Raw genomic sequence first — 17,366 nt, 5'->3', positions numbered from 1 at the left:
CTGTGCTTCGGCGGGAAATGGGCTGTAGGGGATTAGGGCCATTATAAATGCTCAACATCGCATACCCTCACACTGATGAAGCCCACTTATCTCACAGGTACGTAGCTTGATCATATCAGCACCAAGTATACACATAGCTAGCGTTAAATTCTCTATATGAATCCATCGTAGTCTACCACTGTGCATAGCATCGTTCTACCGACATGTCCACGGCCTACTACTATCCTATTCGGCCATCGCCCAACCCGATGCTATGGTATAACCTCAAGCAACCATCAAACGCTGAGTCGCCGAAGAAGCAAACATGACTCATACAGTATCACTCGTCTATAGCATCATCTCGCCCGTTAATTGCTCACTTCAAGTCACAAACCCCAAAAACTTGTTGTCAAGAATGAAAGATAATTTTCAGCACCAGTACCCCTACCAATCATCCTCGTCATCCCTCCCCTTCTGCATAGCGCTCTGTCTAGCCCTCAAGGCTTCCGCTAATCCTCCAGCCAAGCTCGGCGTAGGCGTACTACGCCCACTATCGGTGCCATTTCCATTCAAGCTCATGCCCGAATCACGTGGCGCTGGAGGTGGCGCCGGTTTTCGACCCGCAGCTGGTCTCTTCGCAGGAGGAGTAGGGGGTGTAGGCTTTGACCGGATCGCTGCCGAGCCATTTGTACCGTTTGTTTTAGCCATGGGAGGCGGTGGAGGCATGGGTCTGGCGGCGGGAGCGACGGGTGGGGGTGGCGGCGGCGCTTCTTCCTGAAGGTATGCTGAGGGTGCCCAGCCTTGTCCGGATGCTGTTTTCGCCAGCCACCAACCTATTATTAACGTTAGATGATAATCATTTTCATGTAGACGGGACTGCTTACCATTGTTCTCCTTCTGGATGATTGTGATAAGATCATCCTTTTTCAAGGTGACCTCATTCGAACTTTGCCCGTTGAAGTCGTACAGGACGCGATATTGTGGTTCCCGCGGTGGTGCGGCTGGCGGAGCTGGCGGTGGAGGAGGAGGTACAGATCGGCCAGAAGAAGATGAGGGAGTATTTCTAGTATGGCTCGGAATAGCTGCTGCAATTGGATGGGACACAGTTCGCGTTGTGGGAGCTGCAAGCGCATGCGACTGAGAAACCGGTTTGGTATTTCTAGTCGTGCTGCTCAGTTTGGAAGGACGGCCACCCGGCCCGCCGGGTTTGATAAGTCGGCCTTTAGTGAACGGTTTCGCAGGTATTGGCTTGCCCTTGGGCATTGGGCGGGACACTGAGTTTGGTGGCTCCCCTTGGGTTGTATGTATTGCTCCACTCTTATAGAAATCCTCTCGTACAGTCGAATCCTTCATCACCTTGACTATCTGCATTTTGTTGGGTTTCCTGGCATATTCAATCGAGTCTGCGATCCTCAAACTAAATCCACCACCAGGCATGGCGGATTGTAGATGTGTAAAGAGCTCGGTTTTAAAAACACAGGTCAGTAGCGGATCTGGTTCTTGGGGGGACCCTACACCCAAAGAGAACCAATCGTCATGACAAGTTGATGTGCTGACGAATTTGATGGCACCCAGTGGAATAGCCCGTTCAATGCCGACCTGGACTTGCTTATTCACAAGATGTTGACTGATAACGTAGAACTTGCTCCGAGTTAACAACAGGATTCTGGGACTTGGTTTACTTGAGCGTCCGAATTTGGTCTCCAGGACCTCGCCACGACAAGAGAATATCACCTGCTCATTGGCTGGGAGGTTAACTGAATTGCGAATTCTAGCCCCAGGGCCACTGGTAGCATTGACACCGAGATAATCGCCCATGAATCGCCGCGAGCCAAGAAGACTGAATCTTCTTCTCTCTTTCCGGCCTTGAAGAACTCTATGACCTTTGTCTCGGAGTGCGAGAAATTCGGCACCAACTCTCTTTTTCCGCCATACTCTCTGGATGCGAGTGGCCGCCTCGATACGAATACGTAAAAATGCTCGCCAGACTCGCTGAATGCGAATGGCCATATTATGCCAATATCGATCTCGCATATGCTCCAGCGCAAACAAGGTCTCGGGAGCTTTGATGAATGCTTTCGTCACACCCATTTGGAATTCTTCTAGGGGGATACTGGTATCCTTTAAGATTTGCTTCGCCCCGGACTTTGAGTCTCCCGTCCATGTATAGTCGCCAGCATAGGATGTTTGGGGGGATAGAAGATAAAATCGCTCCACAAACTTATCGAACGTTTGGCGATACGCAAAGCCAGCACGCCTAATCCGAACGTTCTCTTGTAGACCGAGATACTTGATCTGATGCATGACGTTCGGAACGTTATATTCGGAGGGTGATTTGTTTTCGTTCGGCTTGATCGTACGGATATAAGACGGTTGGGCTTTCATTAAGGTCGCCACTAAATCATTTGCGGAAGCTTTGATTTTGTCTCCGGCAGATGGGGGTTGCTTCCTGTTATCTTGGTCGACCTGGTGGGGAAACAAGGAATGGAGGAACTGGTTGCCGCTCTGGCTAAAGAGGTTAAGCAAACCTTTGAGCAGTTGATCTTTGTTCTTGTCCGTAATTCCATCCACAGTATAAGCGACATCACCAGCATAGTGCTTGATGATGAAGTTGCCCTGTCGTGGAGTCAAATGGGGATTCGACATCCCATTGATGGCCGTCATGAAGGTTCGATCACATGCAGCAGGATCTGCATGCGCAGTCTTCGTAGCATCTTTCATTGCTGAGAACACACCGGGAGGTCGAGTGGCTTCGATCAAGTCACACACAATCTTGTTGTCGAAGTACTTGATAGGCGTCCACTGGATCTGTTCCCTGGCGTACTCCTCCTGCTCCGTCTTCAATGTAAGTTGAATGAAGATTTGCTGCAACTTCTCATTGACATAATTGATGCACAGCTGCTCAAAGCTGTTCTTCTCAAAGATCTCGAATCCGTAGATATCCAGAATGCCAATGGAGTGGGCTGTTGTCCCGCGAGCCTTCAATGCGACATTTACCCGCTCAACAATCCAATCGAAGAGGTTGTTATAGATTGATTTTGCCAGTGCGTCTCGCGTAGCCAAAGCTTGTGAGGGATTCGCTGGAGACTCTATGACTTCGCCATTTCGAGGGGTGAGGACTCGGATAGTAATAGCTTGAACAATCTGTTGAGGTTCGACCTCAAGGAGGTAAGCCAAGAAATCGACGACCGATTGATCTGAGACTGCAGCATATCCATCTTTATCCTCCACAAATTGAATATTGCCAGTCCACAATATGGCAGCCAACATCCTAAATATCTCATCTTGTTCAGCTTGCGACAACCCAATGACCCTCATAGCGTTAAGAGTGTCTTCGTATTCCGCAAGATCGTCGATCCCATCCACATCCAAGCACTTCGATCGGCTTGTGTACAGGTAGGTCTCTGGTGTCTGTATTCCGAAGTTCTGCCTGTAGGTCTGGGAAGCACCCTTCGTAAATTGATAGAAAATGTGGAAATTCCGCTCGTTTGCGATCTGCCCAACCACTCTAGACTTTTCTAGCAGGTAGTTTGTGATGTCTGCTCCGACCGGCTCTCCTTGCGCGTTGAATTGCAACTGGAGGTATTTCCCAAAACGGGACGAGTTGTTGTTTCGGAGGGTTTTCGCGTTCCCGAAAGATTCCAGCAAAGGGTTGGTCGCAAGAACCATGTCTTTGATCTTCTGAATTGAGGAATTACTGCCTCCAGAAACATTGGCGATGTATTGCATGAGCTGTTTGGCAGCCTCGGTTTTCCCCGCCCCCGATTCTCCGGAAATAATGACACATTGGTTCTCTTTATAAGCATTCATGTTATAATAGGAAGCTTCTGCGACCGCGAACACATGAGGTGGCATCTACGTTTATCAGCAAGAATAGGCTAGGTGGACGGTTCATCAACAAACCTCTAACCTATTTTTGCCCTTATAACTGTCCAGGACTTGCTGTGTATAGATTCCCACTACATCCAAGTTAGCACCGTATATTCTCTCCTGGTTGGCGGGTGCTACCTACAGTCCCGGAATGGATTGACAGAAACCAGCACATGTCCAATGTATGTCTAAGCAGAAGTCAGCATGCCATCGTCCATGATGAAGCCTCGAGGTTGGCCTCTCGAGTGCTGGTTATCCTTACATATATTTCCCCCGCCTCAAAGCGCTTCTTCAAGTTGTCGTTTATGGCGTCGGGGGTGACCTTACTGATCAAAGTAAGATCTGACACTCCGATTTCCTTCTTCTTCGTTGTATCGAACTGTGCCTTCTTGATGTTTGGCTTACTGCCCCCGCCGCCCCGACCTCCATCTTGCGCCTTGTTGGCCCCTTTGTCCCCCTTTGGGCGTCGACTGATGCCCTATTTCAATAAAAAATTCGTCAGCCAACTCTACCGGATTGTGTTCCACCTCGCAGGTATTATTGCCATACCATCTTCGATGCCTACCCCCTACAGGTAACCAGTCCAGAATGCGCCCGAGTTGAATACGACGACCGGCGACTTCGCTATCTCCAGTAGCATGTAAAGAAGGGAAAACGAGCGATTGCAGAAGAGAACCAAGTCTCGTCAAGAGAGTAACGTTGCAAGCGTGAAATCGTAATGCCGATAGGAAGATGGGGTTGAGTTGGTGGATTTTGAGGTATTGGGGCACGGTTGTAACGCCTCAGATCCCAGAGAGCCAGCCTGGCGGCGGATGCGGATGCCGCCCGCGTTAACGTTGTTCCGCTCCGAGCTCAGTATTAAGGGATCACAGCCTCAGACACTTCCGAGTCAATTTCTTCGCAAGCTTGCGTCACCCTCAGCCTCGTTCTACACTTGCCACGCATCCATATACGTATTCAATTTCCGCCACCACTGCGTTTATCTTCGCCGGTTCTTCCTCGCGGCAGTCCTCGAAGAGAAGCGCTTCGCTAACTCTGATTGGTCGACTAGGACGGCGTGTCCGTGAATGCGGTCGGTCCAGGTCAAAATCCCTAGAATTCCGCTGGGGGGGCCAGATTCACGGATTAAGCTTATTTTGCGTTGCGAGTTCCAGCTCTCTTGCACTTATAGCTATCATTAATTGCAACAACTACGCACAATTGGCCACGGTTATCATTTTTCTTTCTTTGCCCAAGTCATGAAGCTGTCTATTACACACCGTCAAGCCATCAACCTTTCAAGTATAGATATACGCCTATATGAACGGGGTCCTGTCTTTATGCTCGTGTCCAGATCAAAGCTTCTATCATAAGTTAGGTTGCCACAGATTGTGCTTCCATTTTGTTAGTACGACCTACATGAACCATCCAGATCTCTTCCATTCTAGTTGTCTATACAGAACACCTTGCCAATGTTGGATATAGTATATCTCTTGTCTCGGTTTCCTGCTATTCATTTCGGCAAGTCAGGTTCTCTAGAATACATTTGAATTCGTGGTGTACTTTTTACGGTACTAGCAAATTATTTGACCTCGTTTTACCACATCCAGTTCACTTGGCTGAACCCACTACCAAGAATATATGAACTTGTGGAGCTTACAACATTGTTGTTAAATCCAGTGTTTCTTCTTGAGTGGGCCTAGCACCTCATATATATGCTCCTAGTTATTTCCGTCCTTTATTTCTCCTAATTTTAATAACGGTACCCCAATCTTAGCCATAACAGTAAAATGCCCATCTCTACCGAATCTCATCGTTTCTCAACCCTACCACGAACACATATCTCCTCGACGATAAGATCTCAGCGAGTCTAGTGCCCGTTGATGACTCAAGTAAATAGTGTACTTGAGCGTAATTCGGAGAATTTGATGCCTTTGTAAATAAGAGAGTCTGTTGTGCCACCCTCTATCACAGGGACGTGATAGAGTTAGCTTTCTGTACCGTACAAGTGCTCAGAAATTTGCTATTGGATTAGGTTCCAAAGCATAATGGTTGTGATTGGCCACACACGTCTCTTTTTCCATGTTCTTAATTCAGGCGCCAACATCTTTCCGGGCCATCGGCCGCTATGCAAGGCATATCTGCATCCTCTTCTCTGAATACTAGCTTTCTTGCATGAGGACATTCTTAACAGTCCGTCTATCTTCAGAAACTCCTTGAAGTTACATGACCACCAAGCGATAAATGTCAGACATACATACTCTGTAGACAAGCATGTTCGATCCTAAATTTGACGGGGCTTTTGGTTTTGCAATCCTTGACGCTGGATCGTTACTCAGGAAAATACAAAACAGCATCAGTCGAATTATCAGCTAATGGACACCCCAAATCAGACCTTCGGGATTCTTTCCAAGAGTTGATGCTTCTACTCCGTAGATCTCGATCCTTAAATTTATACATATCGCTCTCCAGCACCACCCTATTGGATAACCAACTGTAGAGGACAGACAGATGATTAAGTCTATATTTAGAATTCTCGTCACCGCCTGATAACACCACTCGAACTTTCCCTCTACGGAGGTAGTGTGCAGTTTGGCTGGGGACTGGATAGTTGAGCTGATGTGCTAATGATCTAATGAGCAGCGCCAGCTCAAGATCATGTTCGCACACAGGTTGGGGTTCGTGCGATACGAGGGCAAAGTTCTCCGCCCTTGCGACTTGCGATATCACGACTGGATTATTGTCTGATTGCTTCAATCTGATGGCCAAGATATGAATATGCAGGGCGCAACTCAATAGCGTCCACTAGGGCAGTTGTAGCGCCGGGCCCTGAGAGCCAAGTTCCAACTGAAAGCGCCTATCCCGTCGTCTGGTTCACATCACCATCATCACGTCGGATACTACGGAGTGCTCGAGTATTATTGCAGCAATTATACGCAGCGTTATTGGGCTCCCCGTCTCTTGTTGATTTCCAAGTTCCAACACCGTCTGATAGTCCTCGGACTCCCTCCCCCATCCGCTGTCGCACAGGATGCGGCAAGTCGAAACGAATCCCACGCATCACTCGCACGCGCTAACCGCCGCAACAATAATGCGAAAGTTTCAAACGCCTGGATCTGATGGTCCCCAAGCCTCCAAGACCCCAACGCCCGGCTATTCCACTCCGGAGATGTCACCCTCCGTTGAGATTTCCACCATGGATGGATTCTCCTGAAGGTCTGAGAGAAGAGAATCCCACCTCGCACGCTCGGCATGCTATGCTCTTCCCGAGCGTCCGATGCAACCAGGAGCGTGTTGCACCACCATTGCTGCAGATTTTGTCCCCTTTGCCTTTCTTCCCCGTGATTGAGGAGTGAGTGAGCATCGCGAAGGCTCTCCTCCTCATGCGATGCGTGGAAAGGTGACTTGCCGGCTCATTGGCGAACGGTTGGCTGGCAAGACCGCTCCCACTGTCCCCAACTGTGGTGTCCCGAATCAACGAATCCCTGATGACACGAAGCGCCGGGAGCCCGACGGGGCGTCGACCAGCAGTGAGTGGGACTGCGGTGGGAGTGGCCGCCAGGCACCGCAGCCTTTCTCGTCTAGTTGGTGGTGTTGTTTATCGCAGATATGAACTGCTCTGCTCCTCTGCCTGAACCAAGACGTTGAATTCCATTTCTTATATACAAAATCTCGCCATTCTGCCCCCCTCCACGTACGATCAGAAAAAATCGTACGATTTCTCAGACTTCTGCAACTTCGTCCCCCCAGCGCATTCCCCAAAACACCAGCTTAATCGCAACTGCACGGTCCCCGTCCCGGCTGGTTGTGTCTGAGACCGCGTCCTCTGTTACGCTCCACGTCTCAAACACCCCCTTCAAGACTGACAAGCCCTTGAGTCTTGAGTTTTGACATCGGACAGCGACAGGACCCTGTGCTCGCATCCGATTTTCCAGATTTTGGAGCGATCTAATACGGCCATCCCAGCGGCCGAAACCATCTGCAACGGCTAAGCCTCCAGTTCGCCCCCAACCCTACCGGCTCAAGCTCAGATGACAAGCCTCCGAAGACAGTGATTTAATAGTAACACAGGACGGGCCCTTGCTAAGCGGAGCCTGAGCCTGTCAGGAACGTCCGCCGAGTTTCATGGAACTGGTGATATCCGATCACATAGCGATTCCCCGCACGAGCGCCGGAGACCACGGTAGTACATTTGCGGTTGCCAGGTACCCGGCGTTATATCTCGACCCCAAAAGCACCCTGGGATCGCGTTCGGCCAACTGCACTTGAGGAGGTTTAGCAGCTAAGCTTTTCACCCTTAACCATCCCATCACCTACCGTTCCTGCTGGCTCAGTTCCTTCTTTCCTAGGTGGATGTTCATTCTTTTACTTGGGGTTCGAGTCGCAGTGCCAGTTCAATACAGTTTTTAATACACGTTCGATCCGCACAGCGAGCCTTCGACGCCCGCGACTTTCACGTCGGTACCGTCGCTGGTCGACATTTAATAATACCTTTGGCACTCGAGGAAGCTGTCAAGGAACCATACGGGCAGGATGGGGTTTATGAGTGAGCTCAAGGCGCAGACACGAGGAACGAAGTTGTTATTCAACTTTTTATTCCATGGCTTCCATATTGCGCTTTTCGCCATAGGATGGTATGGACACCCCCTCCCGTATACCAGCACAGTCAATGGTGTTTCTAACAGCTCTCTATAGGCTCAAACAAAGCCGGGACCCGAGGCTTGCGGGTTTGAATACCCTCACATTTTCAGTCTGGATATCGCGAGGAGCAGGTCTAGTTATGAGTGTGGATGGGGCCATGATTCTGCTGCCTATGTGCCGAAACATGTTGAGATATGTCAGACCCAAGATCCGGTTCTTGCCGTTGGATGAGTCGCAATGGTTCCATCGACAGGTCGCGTATTCGTTGGCGTTCTGGGCGGCCGTCCATACCATTGCACATTATGTCAAGTTAGTCCCCTACCTAGATACCTGCGATTTAACGAGATACTAACAAAATGTAGCTTTTACAATGTTGAGAAGGTTCAAATCCGACCGGTCACCGCGATCCAGATTCATTATGCTCAAGCTGGTGGAATTACCGGCCACATCATGCTTCTATGCATGCTCCTTATGTATACAACAGCCCATGCGAAGATCCGCCAGCAATCTTTCGAGACGTTCTGGTACACCCATCATCTCTTTATTCCATTCATGCTCGGCCTTTATACCCATGCTACAGGGTGTTTCGTGCGCGACACCACAGCTCCGTTCTCCCCTATCGGTGACCACGACAACTTCTGGAACCATTGCCTTGGCTACGAGGGCTGGCGATGGGAGCTCTGGGGAGGCGGACTCTACTTCGCCGAGCGAGTCTACCGAGAGATCCGTGCAAGAAGAGAGACAAAGATTATTAGAGTCGTCCGTCATCCTTATGGTGAGTAACTCGACCTCTTGGCTATTGTACCAGACTGACAACCTAAAAGATGCCATGGAAATCCAGTTCACCAAGCCTTCCATGAAGTACAAGGCGGGTCAATGGCTGTTCTTGAATGTCCCTTCAGTGTCAAAACAGCAATGGCATCCATTTACCATCACCTCTTGCCCATTCGACCCGTATATCTCCGTGCACGTTCGACAAGTTGGAGACTTCACTCGGACTCTAGGCAATGCTCTCGGAGCGGGTCCCGCACAGTCCAAAGAATATGATGGTGTTGACCCCAACGGCATGTACGAAGTGGCTCTACAGAACGGCCAGGAGATGCCAGCCCTCCGCATTGACGGACCCTACGGAGCGCCTGCTGAGGACGTGTTCAATAACGAAATCGCTGTACTTATCGGAACTGGTATTGGTGTCACACCATGGGCCTCTATCCTTAAGAACATCTGGCACATGCGCAACGGTCCTAACCCACCAACCCGTCTCCGCCGTGTCGAATTCATCTGGGTCTGCAAGGACACCACGTCCTTCGAGTGGTTCCAGATCCTTCTCTCCTCCCTCGAAGCCCAAAGCCAGGAAGCTGCCAACCAACAGGGCAGCAGGGGCAGCGAGTTCTTGCGCATCCACACCTACTTGACCCAAAAACTTGATGCAGATACTACACAGAACATCATTCTCAACAGCGTGGGCGCAGCCGTTGATCCACTCACTGAACTGAAGACACGAACCAATTTCGGCCGTCCGGACTTCTCGAGATTGTTTGAGGGTATGCGTGATGGGATCTTGGATCGCTCGTACTTGAGTGGATTGGAAGGAGATATGCGAACTAACGTCGGCGTTTACTTCTGTGGTATCTTCCATCCAACCCTCCTAACTTCCCCCCAACCATCATATTGAACATTGGCACTAACACACGGAAAAATAGGACCCAACGTCGCAGCGAGAGATATCAAGAAGGCATGCAAGCGGGCCACGTCCAACGAGGTCAATTTCTCATTCTGGAAAGAGCATTTCTAAGTATATAAATCACTGTATATTTCTTCGGGATTTCTGGACCATGGCGTGATGCATTTTTGCGACGCGAGCTACTACTGTGGCGTATGTATCATGTGGTGATGACACAGATGAGTGATTCCTTACTATAAGCACAGGAAATTAAAGATACCTTACGTATGATTACTGCCAATACTTAATAACTCTTTGAGGACATCTAATGTTCCATTCATAAGATTTCATATTCTCCCCTTAGAAACGGACCGTTTGTCATGTAAACCCGAGTACGTTGACATAGTGTCATTGATGCAGAATCTCCTTAGTCTAATTGTTACTCCAAATGCCAGCTATCCCAGCTTCTATATCTTACTCTGCCCGTCCTGTGGCACCTTGACCACGACCTTCCCCCAAGTACCCCTACTCCCCAGTGTCTTCAACGCCTCCGGCACACTCTCCAAGCCCACGAATTCCTTATCCGTGAATACAGTCGGCTTAAACTTCTTCTCCTTAATTAACTTGAAAAGGCCGTTCCACACAGGCTCAATCGCCTCGGGCTCGTTATTTGTATACGCTCCCCAATGAATGCCCACAATGCTAATGTTCTTCAATAACACCTTATTCAGCGCAAGCTTCTCGACACTCCCCGCGGCAAAGCCAACAACCAGCAAGCGTCCATTCCACGCTATGCATTTGGTGCTCTTGTCGATTAAGCCAACGGGATCGAAGACGATATCCACACCTCTCCCGTTGGGAGTGAGCTTCTTGACTTGGGTCGGCCAGTTGGGGTCGCTATAATCAAGCGCATAGTCGGCGCCGAAGGATTTCGCGATGGCAAGTTTGTGTGCTGTTCCTGCGGTGGCAATAACAGTTGCACCGTATGCCTTCGCGATCTGCACAGCAGCCAACCCAACGCCTCCCGCCGCAGCGTGAACAAGGACATAGTCGCCCTTCTTAACCCCCGCGCGTGTCACCAGTGCGCCGTATGAGGTCGGCGCCGTGACGAACAGACCCGCTGCTTCGACGAAGTTCCATCCCTCAGGGACAGGCTTCAGGTTCTCTTCCTTTGCGGCGACCTTCGTCGCGTATCCGCCCTGAGAGGCTCCGAAGACTTTGTCTCCTACTTTGTATTTGCGGTTTTGTGTGTTGGATGGAACCTGGAGGACCACGCCGGAGAATTCGGAACCTGAGACCCAAGGGAGGGGGGGTTGATGCTGGTATTTCCCGGCGATTTGGAGGAGGTCGAAGAAGTTTGTTGCGCTGCCGTGGATGGCGACTAGGTATTGGTCTGGGGCTGGGACTGGATCAGGGAGCGTGGTGACTTGGAGCTCGGAAGGGCCCTGAAATATGGGTTAGATTTAGATAATGGAGCTTTAATGAGCGGAAAGAGAGGTTGAGAAGGGTAATGGGGGGGGGGGGGGTAACCAACCTTCACGTATTGTTTGACCTGTATTCCACGCATCTTGGCTTTCGTAGCTATGGAATATCAATTGATTATATGTGGAGGTTTGGTATAGTACAACAGTCAATAAGAACGAGACTGCGAAATCAAAACGATAGATTGAGCAATGGAAAGGGAAACAAGAACAGAAAGACAGAAATGCGGCGGGTATATAAAGTTATATGTGGAGTTTGCCTTGTTGCTCTCTCAACATCCGAAAGGCTTCCGCGGGGAAAGACCGAAGCCTCGGCCTAGAGAGGGACAGGGGCCGGGGTCACGTGGGTTGTGATAGCCGCCGATAAAGACTCTTTCGGAACTGATTACAAAGTAACTTGCAGGACCAAACAGGAATACTAGAAAGGAGACAGCTCAGTGATCTCTAGTTAAGGTTGTTGTTAGCTATTCCCTACTTGTCAGATAGAGTTGTTGGAGGCCTAATTGCAGGACACAGACACAAGGCTACCGGCGATATATTGCACAGTAGTAATAGAGGCTCGTATGTGGCTTGAGAAGGTCGTAGATAGGCATGGAAGTGCGGAGCAGCAGGCTGAGCCAGCCTGGGGGCAACTTCTCAACTTCGCAAGTGTCCTAAGCAATTTGAGACATTCAACTTCAATATAAAGTAGAAAGACAAAGAAAGTCAGAATAAGATATCAAACGGTTATCGGTTGATTGTCTCGTGCACATAAACCCTGGTTGCCTCAATCCAACAGGGGTTCTGAGCGTCATATCGGCACATTACTTGGGAGCAAACGACTCTTACGCAACGCCTAAAACCTCAACACCATCTATTTGATCCAATCCAAAGCCTACATCTTACGTTGCCGCACCCACTATCGAGCGATACCAGGACAAGCAACGCCCAGGAAGATGGCCTCAGAAGAAGCCAATGTCGCGGACGCCGATCCCCAGATCTCCTTCAAGGTCAAGACCTCCAGCGATGGCAACCACTCCATCACCATGTCCGCATCTGCGTCAGTGCTTGATTTGAAGAACAAGCTATCTGGCGATGAGTACGAGAAGGTGCCTGCGGATAGGCAGCGACTGATCTACTCGGGCCGCGTTATGAAGAATGAGGATGCGCTGAGCAAATACAATATCAAGGCTGGCAATACGATACACATGGTCAAGAGCGCCCAAAGCAATATTGCACAGAATCCTGCCGCTGGGGGCGCTGCTGCTGCTGGCGTCGGTTCAACTGCTCGAGCAGCACCCGGTGTGCCTACCAATATGGCGGCTGGCACAGCCAACAACCCATTAGCTGGCTTGACTGGTGCTCGCTATGCCGGACATATGGCGCTTCCGGGAGCAGACATGTTTGGCGCAGATGGTGGAGTATGTATCTCTCCAAATCCAAAGTTCTCTGTAATATGCAAAGTAGCTAACAACTTCACAGATGGGTGCACCACCTAGCGAGGATGCCATGGCCCAAATGCTCGAAGACCCCAACATCCAACAAACTCTCAATGAGGCCCTCAACAACCCAGCCATGGTTGATATGATGATCCAATCCATTCCAGGCCTCAGCAACAACCCGCAGGCTCGACAGATGCTCCAATCCCCAGAATTTCGACGAATGATGACAAACCCAGAAGCATTGAGACAGGCTGCCCAAATTCGGAGAATGATGGGGGGAGGTGCCGGAGGTGCGAGTGCATTCCCAGCCCCAGGTGTCACGGATACAACACCAGGTGGGCCAGCTGGTAGCAATGCCACTACAGACCAGGCCAACGCGCCGCCCGTCAATCCCTTTGCGATGCTAGGCAACCCGGGGGCCGGAGGGGCAGCCGGAGGAAATCCTTTTGCATCACTCTTCGGCGGCCCTGGTGGAATGCCTGCAACCTCACCCCCAGCTCCTGGTTCAACAGATCGAGGTGCCTCCCCCACTGGCCAAGGGGACGCGGCAACAAACCCCTTTGCATCTCTCTTTGGCGGCGCTGGAGCTGGTGGAGCCGGCGGAGCAAACCCCTTCCAAATCCCAGGATTGCCTCCCATGAGCCCAGAGATGCAACAACAAGCCATGCAACAGGCTATGCAAATGTTGCAAGGCGGAGGCGGAGCTGGTGCTGCTGGAGGATTTCCTGGCCTTGGTAACCCAGCAAGTCCCCCACCACCTGCCGACACGAGACCACCCGAGGAGAGATACGCAGAGCAACTGAGGCAGCTGAACGATATGGGATTCTTTGATTTTGACAGGAATGTGGAGGCTTTGAGACGTAGTGGTGGAAGTGTGCAGGGGGCTATTGAGCAGTTGCTGAGTTAGGGGGTTTCAGCCGCCATCCAGCAGAAAGGGGAATGAACATATATAAGTGTGAATGAAAACGGACGTGCGGAGTGGATGAGATAGGCACCCACGCAAATAGCGCGAGAGGGTGAGAGAGAAGTGCATTTACGCAGTTACGAGAACAGTCAGAGGTCTGTCGTATAACTGCATGAACATGAATTACTGGCTGGCCAAGCAAGTAAGCTTGTTGCTATCATAGCAGTAAGATACTCAAATTGGGATGATGGGTTACGTATAAACTGCCTTATTGGGCCCCTTCTTTGCTGCATGATTAGTTCGAGATGAATGAATATGAAATCCTTGAAGTTCTTTTAAAGTCATACCTAACTGCGTAACGCCTGTACTAGGTAGCTTATATAGTGTTGATGAGGTGTGGAATAGGAAATGTTATTTCTCTACTCTGCAGCGCACTGTTTTCATCTTCATCCGCCGAGTTCCTGTCTTGTAAAAGAGACCCATACATACATATTATATTTTCCTTTTGGCACGGCTTGCGACACCGCAAACCCCCTTTCCCAAATACGTTACAAGTGGACGTAAACTGGTTAAGCCTTTATTTATATAGGGGATGGAAAATCAATTCATTTACACTCATACTTGCATGTATAAAAAAGCAATTCCGCTAATTAATCTAGCTCTCTGATCTATATATGTTGCAAGGTATAAATCATAAAAATGGCCAGGGGAAAGAGGAAGGGAGCTAGTTACTCTTCGTCCTAGGGAGGGCCGGTATATCTACTAGGTCGGAATTAAGACAGGCTAGTTCTTAAAAACTATGAAAAATATAATAAGTATTAAAAGCTATTAAAGTGATAAGCGTTCCTAGGCAATTGCCCTATTTGCCCTACATCGACGACATATATGGCTCTTTCTGTCCTGGGCTTCACTCAATGTGAGCACTAGATAACATGCAATTTTAGGCCTCTATAACCTTATCCATTTACCATTGTATTGTCACTATTAATCCTTGTCGCTTCTCTAGGATCTGCTCTGGGATCTGCTCTGGGATCTACTCTAGGATCCGATCTAGGAACTGCTGTAGGAGCTACTCTAGGAGCAGTGTTCCCCGATCCAAGACCTTTCTCTACCTGACCGATCTAATATAACGAACCAACGTTAGAACATTATAGTAGATAGGAGAAGGAAACAGTCCAAACATACGCTATTTGACCTCAGGGAGTGCTGCAAATGTATCGGGCAATCAATATCCTGGTCGGGATTTGCCTCCTGATACTTCATGGCAAGAAGAAGCTTATAAAACGCCGTCGCGAGCATGGCGCCAAGTCCGGGCCCAATCCCTATCTAAATTAGCCTCTGGTGTGACGAAATAATATGGGTTGCGTACAGTAGATCCAGTGGTAGCCAGGAAATGATCTTTCGACCACACAGGGGCCTAAAGAGCGTGCGGGGTTCAATCCGGCACCAGTATAGTAAATACCAACAATGTGGCCAATGAACAGTGCGGAACCAATCCCTAATGGGGCAAGGAAAGTAGCTCGGTGCTATTAAGGATGTAAGTAACTATAATATTAAGGCAAGGAGCTTATATTTAGACACCAACCTTTTCAACTGCAAGCTGCGGTGTTTGAGTTAGTTATGAAGACACACGAGGAGAGTTGAGATAGGTACTCACCATGAAAATCGCGAGAATTAACTCGGCAGTAAGGAACATCTCCATAAACAGACCTTGGGCGACGTTGACATGAGCTATGTAAAGAATGTAAGCCTAATTCCATTCGTATTTTGAAAACGAGGACTCACGCCCAAGGGAATTGGCAACATTCAGAGGACCGGGAATAAGAGCATCAATAATGGCGGCAGCAACTATACCGCCTAGCAGTTGTGCAACGAAAAGCACAGCACCTCTAAAATCTGTTAATATATAGATCTCGCCGTTTCCTGCCATAATCATACCGTATTGGGTGCATTAACCCAGCGAGCACAAACGCCATTGTGACCTTTTAGATATTAGTTATCACATCTAGCCCCGTTACAGTAAGGGCAGCTTCCGGATACTTACGGCGGGATTAAATAGACCACCTGTTACCCTATAGAAAATCCACGCATTGACTGCTAGGCTAACGCCGAAACTTGTTGCCGCAAACAGGAGAAATACGAGGTATTCATTAGAGGTCGAAGGCTTCCCACCTAGGGCGGTATTGCCGACCATGACGCCTCCATAGGCAAAGAATAAGAACATGACTGTTCCGCAGAATTCGCCAATCTAATTACATCAGCCGTATATCTAAATGATATCTCGTAATTTGGGATTATACCGTGACGAGGATCACTATGGAGCAAGAGATGAATTAAACATTGGCCATCGACGGGTGATTTGTATACTAACAGTGGTTGTAGGTACTAGAATCCGTAATTCCGGAGTTTCTTCTTTTAAAGTTCAGCATTTCGAATGATTTTTGAATACGCTGACGGATAGGAGATGCTAAGATGTCAGAACAGACTTCATGAAAGTAAAAAGTAACAAAAAAGATCCGAGGCAAAGGCGATGGCGGGTAAATAATAGCAATATTTCCAACGGGTCACGTCACAGGAATAACGATACGATCTCGTCATCTTACAACGGATCCGGGGTAACTCGCGTCTAGTACCTTAAGGTTTGGCCAAGTTACCTTCGACCGAGCCATATCATGTCCTATTCCGTAGACATATAGAGTTTGCGTTCGGCAGCTTTACCTCATCTGTTAAACTTAAATATAAGTGGTAAGAACTAAGGGGAGTGGGAACCACGGATTCGGTTAGTTGGGAATGGTCTCGAACACTCTTTATGCGCCCAACCCTCCACATTCCTTCGTACTCGGCAACGGATAACCTTCACAAACAAGTCTTGCGCGGTCTTGTGAGGTATCTTTTCAGATCTAATATTTTAGGCTAGCGTGGAGATGAGGCCCGTATATGCAAGATATAGATTAAGGTGATTCGCTTTTAGGATTTAAATTCACGGCTAAATTACGGTTTTCAAGGCGTCAGGGCTTCGGTTTGTTGTACATCAACTGCAAGCGTCCTAATAAGCAAGTCTCCAGGTGTCAGCTAACGTCATTGGTATTCAAGTGATGCTCGCAAGTGGTCAACCCAGGGGGTTGAAGTAATATTGTTATGTCTGGTTTCCACCCTTCCCTTAAGTTACTTCCTTCGATCCCGTCCCCCTCGATCTCGTTCCCCATTCGTCTCCCTACCTGGCTTCTCCATCCCACTGAGCGCAGAAGACAAATCCCCTCTTCGATCTCCGCGTTGGTCTGGCCCATAACGAGTACTGGAAGTGGAAATGCCGTACTGACTTTTCCTCTGGGGAGCACAAAGAGAACCCAACAGCGTCGAAGCCCGAGGCCTTCGTGTCCAAGGGGATAAGTTGCGAGTCTATGCACGAATTTGGGCTTGAAAACGAG

The 17,366-nt window shown here is 49.2% G+C and overlaps 5 protein-coding genes across 5 annotated transcripts; 2 read left to right on the top strand and 3 right to left on the bottom strand.

The window, feature by feature from the left end:
* Positions 1-423: 423 nt before the first annotated feature.
* Positions 424-5,345, bottom strand: BP5553_08628 (Myosin-1; the record flags this gene model as incomplete). Its single annotated transcript, XM_032017251.1, has 7 exons — positions 424-812; positions 864-3,834; positions 3,883-3,938; positions 3,992-4,037; positions 4,112-4,327; positions 4,803-4,896; positions 5,248-5,345. 7 exons carry the CDS (start codon positions 5,343-5,345, stop codon positions 424-426), a joined length of 3,870 nt encoding a protein of 1,289 aa, XP_031866682.1.
* Positions 5,346-8,361: 3,016 nt separating this feature from the next.
* BP5553_08627 (Cytochrome b-245 heavy chain subunit beta) lies at positions 8,362-10,264 on the top strand (the record flags this gene model as incomplete). The annotated part of the gene is made up of 5 exons (XM_032017250.1): positions 8,362-8,462; positions 8,524-8,778; positions 8,832-9,244; positions 9,294-10,097; positions 10,173-10,264. The coding sequence occupies 5 exons, from the start codon at positions 8,362-8,364 to the stop codon at positions 10,262-10,264; spliced, it is 1,665 nt and encodes a 554-aa protein (XP_031866681.1).
* A 335-nt stretch (positions 10,265-10,599) lies between these two features.
* Positions 10,600-11,699, bottom strand: BP5553_08626 (uncharacterized protein; the record flags this gene model as incomplete). Its single annotated transcript, XM_032017249.1, has 2 exons — positions 10,600-11,577; positions 11,667-11,699. The coding sequence occupies 2 exons, from the start codon at positions 11,697-11,699 to the stop codon at positions 10,600-10,602; spliced, it is 1,011 nt and encodes a 336-aa protein (XP_031866680.1).
* Positions 11,700-12,548: 849 nt separating this feature from the next.
* On the top strand, positions 12,549-13,941 carry BP5553_08625 (Uncharacterized protein; the record flags this gene model as incomplete). Its single annotated transcript, XM_032017248.1, has 2 exons — positions 12,549-13,013; positions 13,075-13,941. 2 exons carry the CDS (start codon positions 12,549-12,551, stop codon positions 13,939-13,941), a joined length of 1,332 nt encoding a protein of 443 aa, XP_031866679.1.
* Positions 13,942-14,894: 953 nt separating this feature from the next.
* BP5553_08624 (putative aquaporin) lies at positions 14,895-16,162 on the bottom strand (the record flags this gene model as incomplete). Its single annotated transcript, XM_032017247.1, has 8 exons — positions 14,895-15,059; positions 15,124-15,260; positions 15,308-15,464; positions 15,524-15,538; positions 15,596-15,669; positions 15,724-15,827; positions 15,877-15,920; positions 15,983-16,162. 8 exons carry the CDS (start codon positions 16,160-16,162, stop codon positions 14,895-14,897), a joined length of 876 nt encoding a protein of 291 aa, XP_031866678.1.
* Positions 16,163-17,366: the final 1,204 nt, after the last annotated feature.

The sequence above is a fragment of the Venustampulla echinocandica genome, assembly GCF_003357145.1.
Source record: "Venustampulla echinocandica strain BP 5553 chromosome Unknown scaffold_8, whole genome shotgun sequence".
In the NCBI taxonomy this organism is placed as follows: Eukaryota; Fungi; Ascomycota; class Leotiomycetes; order Helotiales; family Pleuroascaceae; genus Venustampulla; species Venustampulla echinocandica.
The sequence above is the reverse complement of the archived record's forward strand: the minus strand, read 5'-3'. Positions and strand labels throughout refer to the sequence as shown.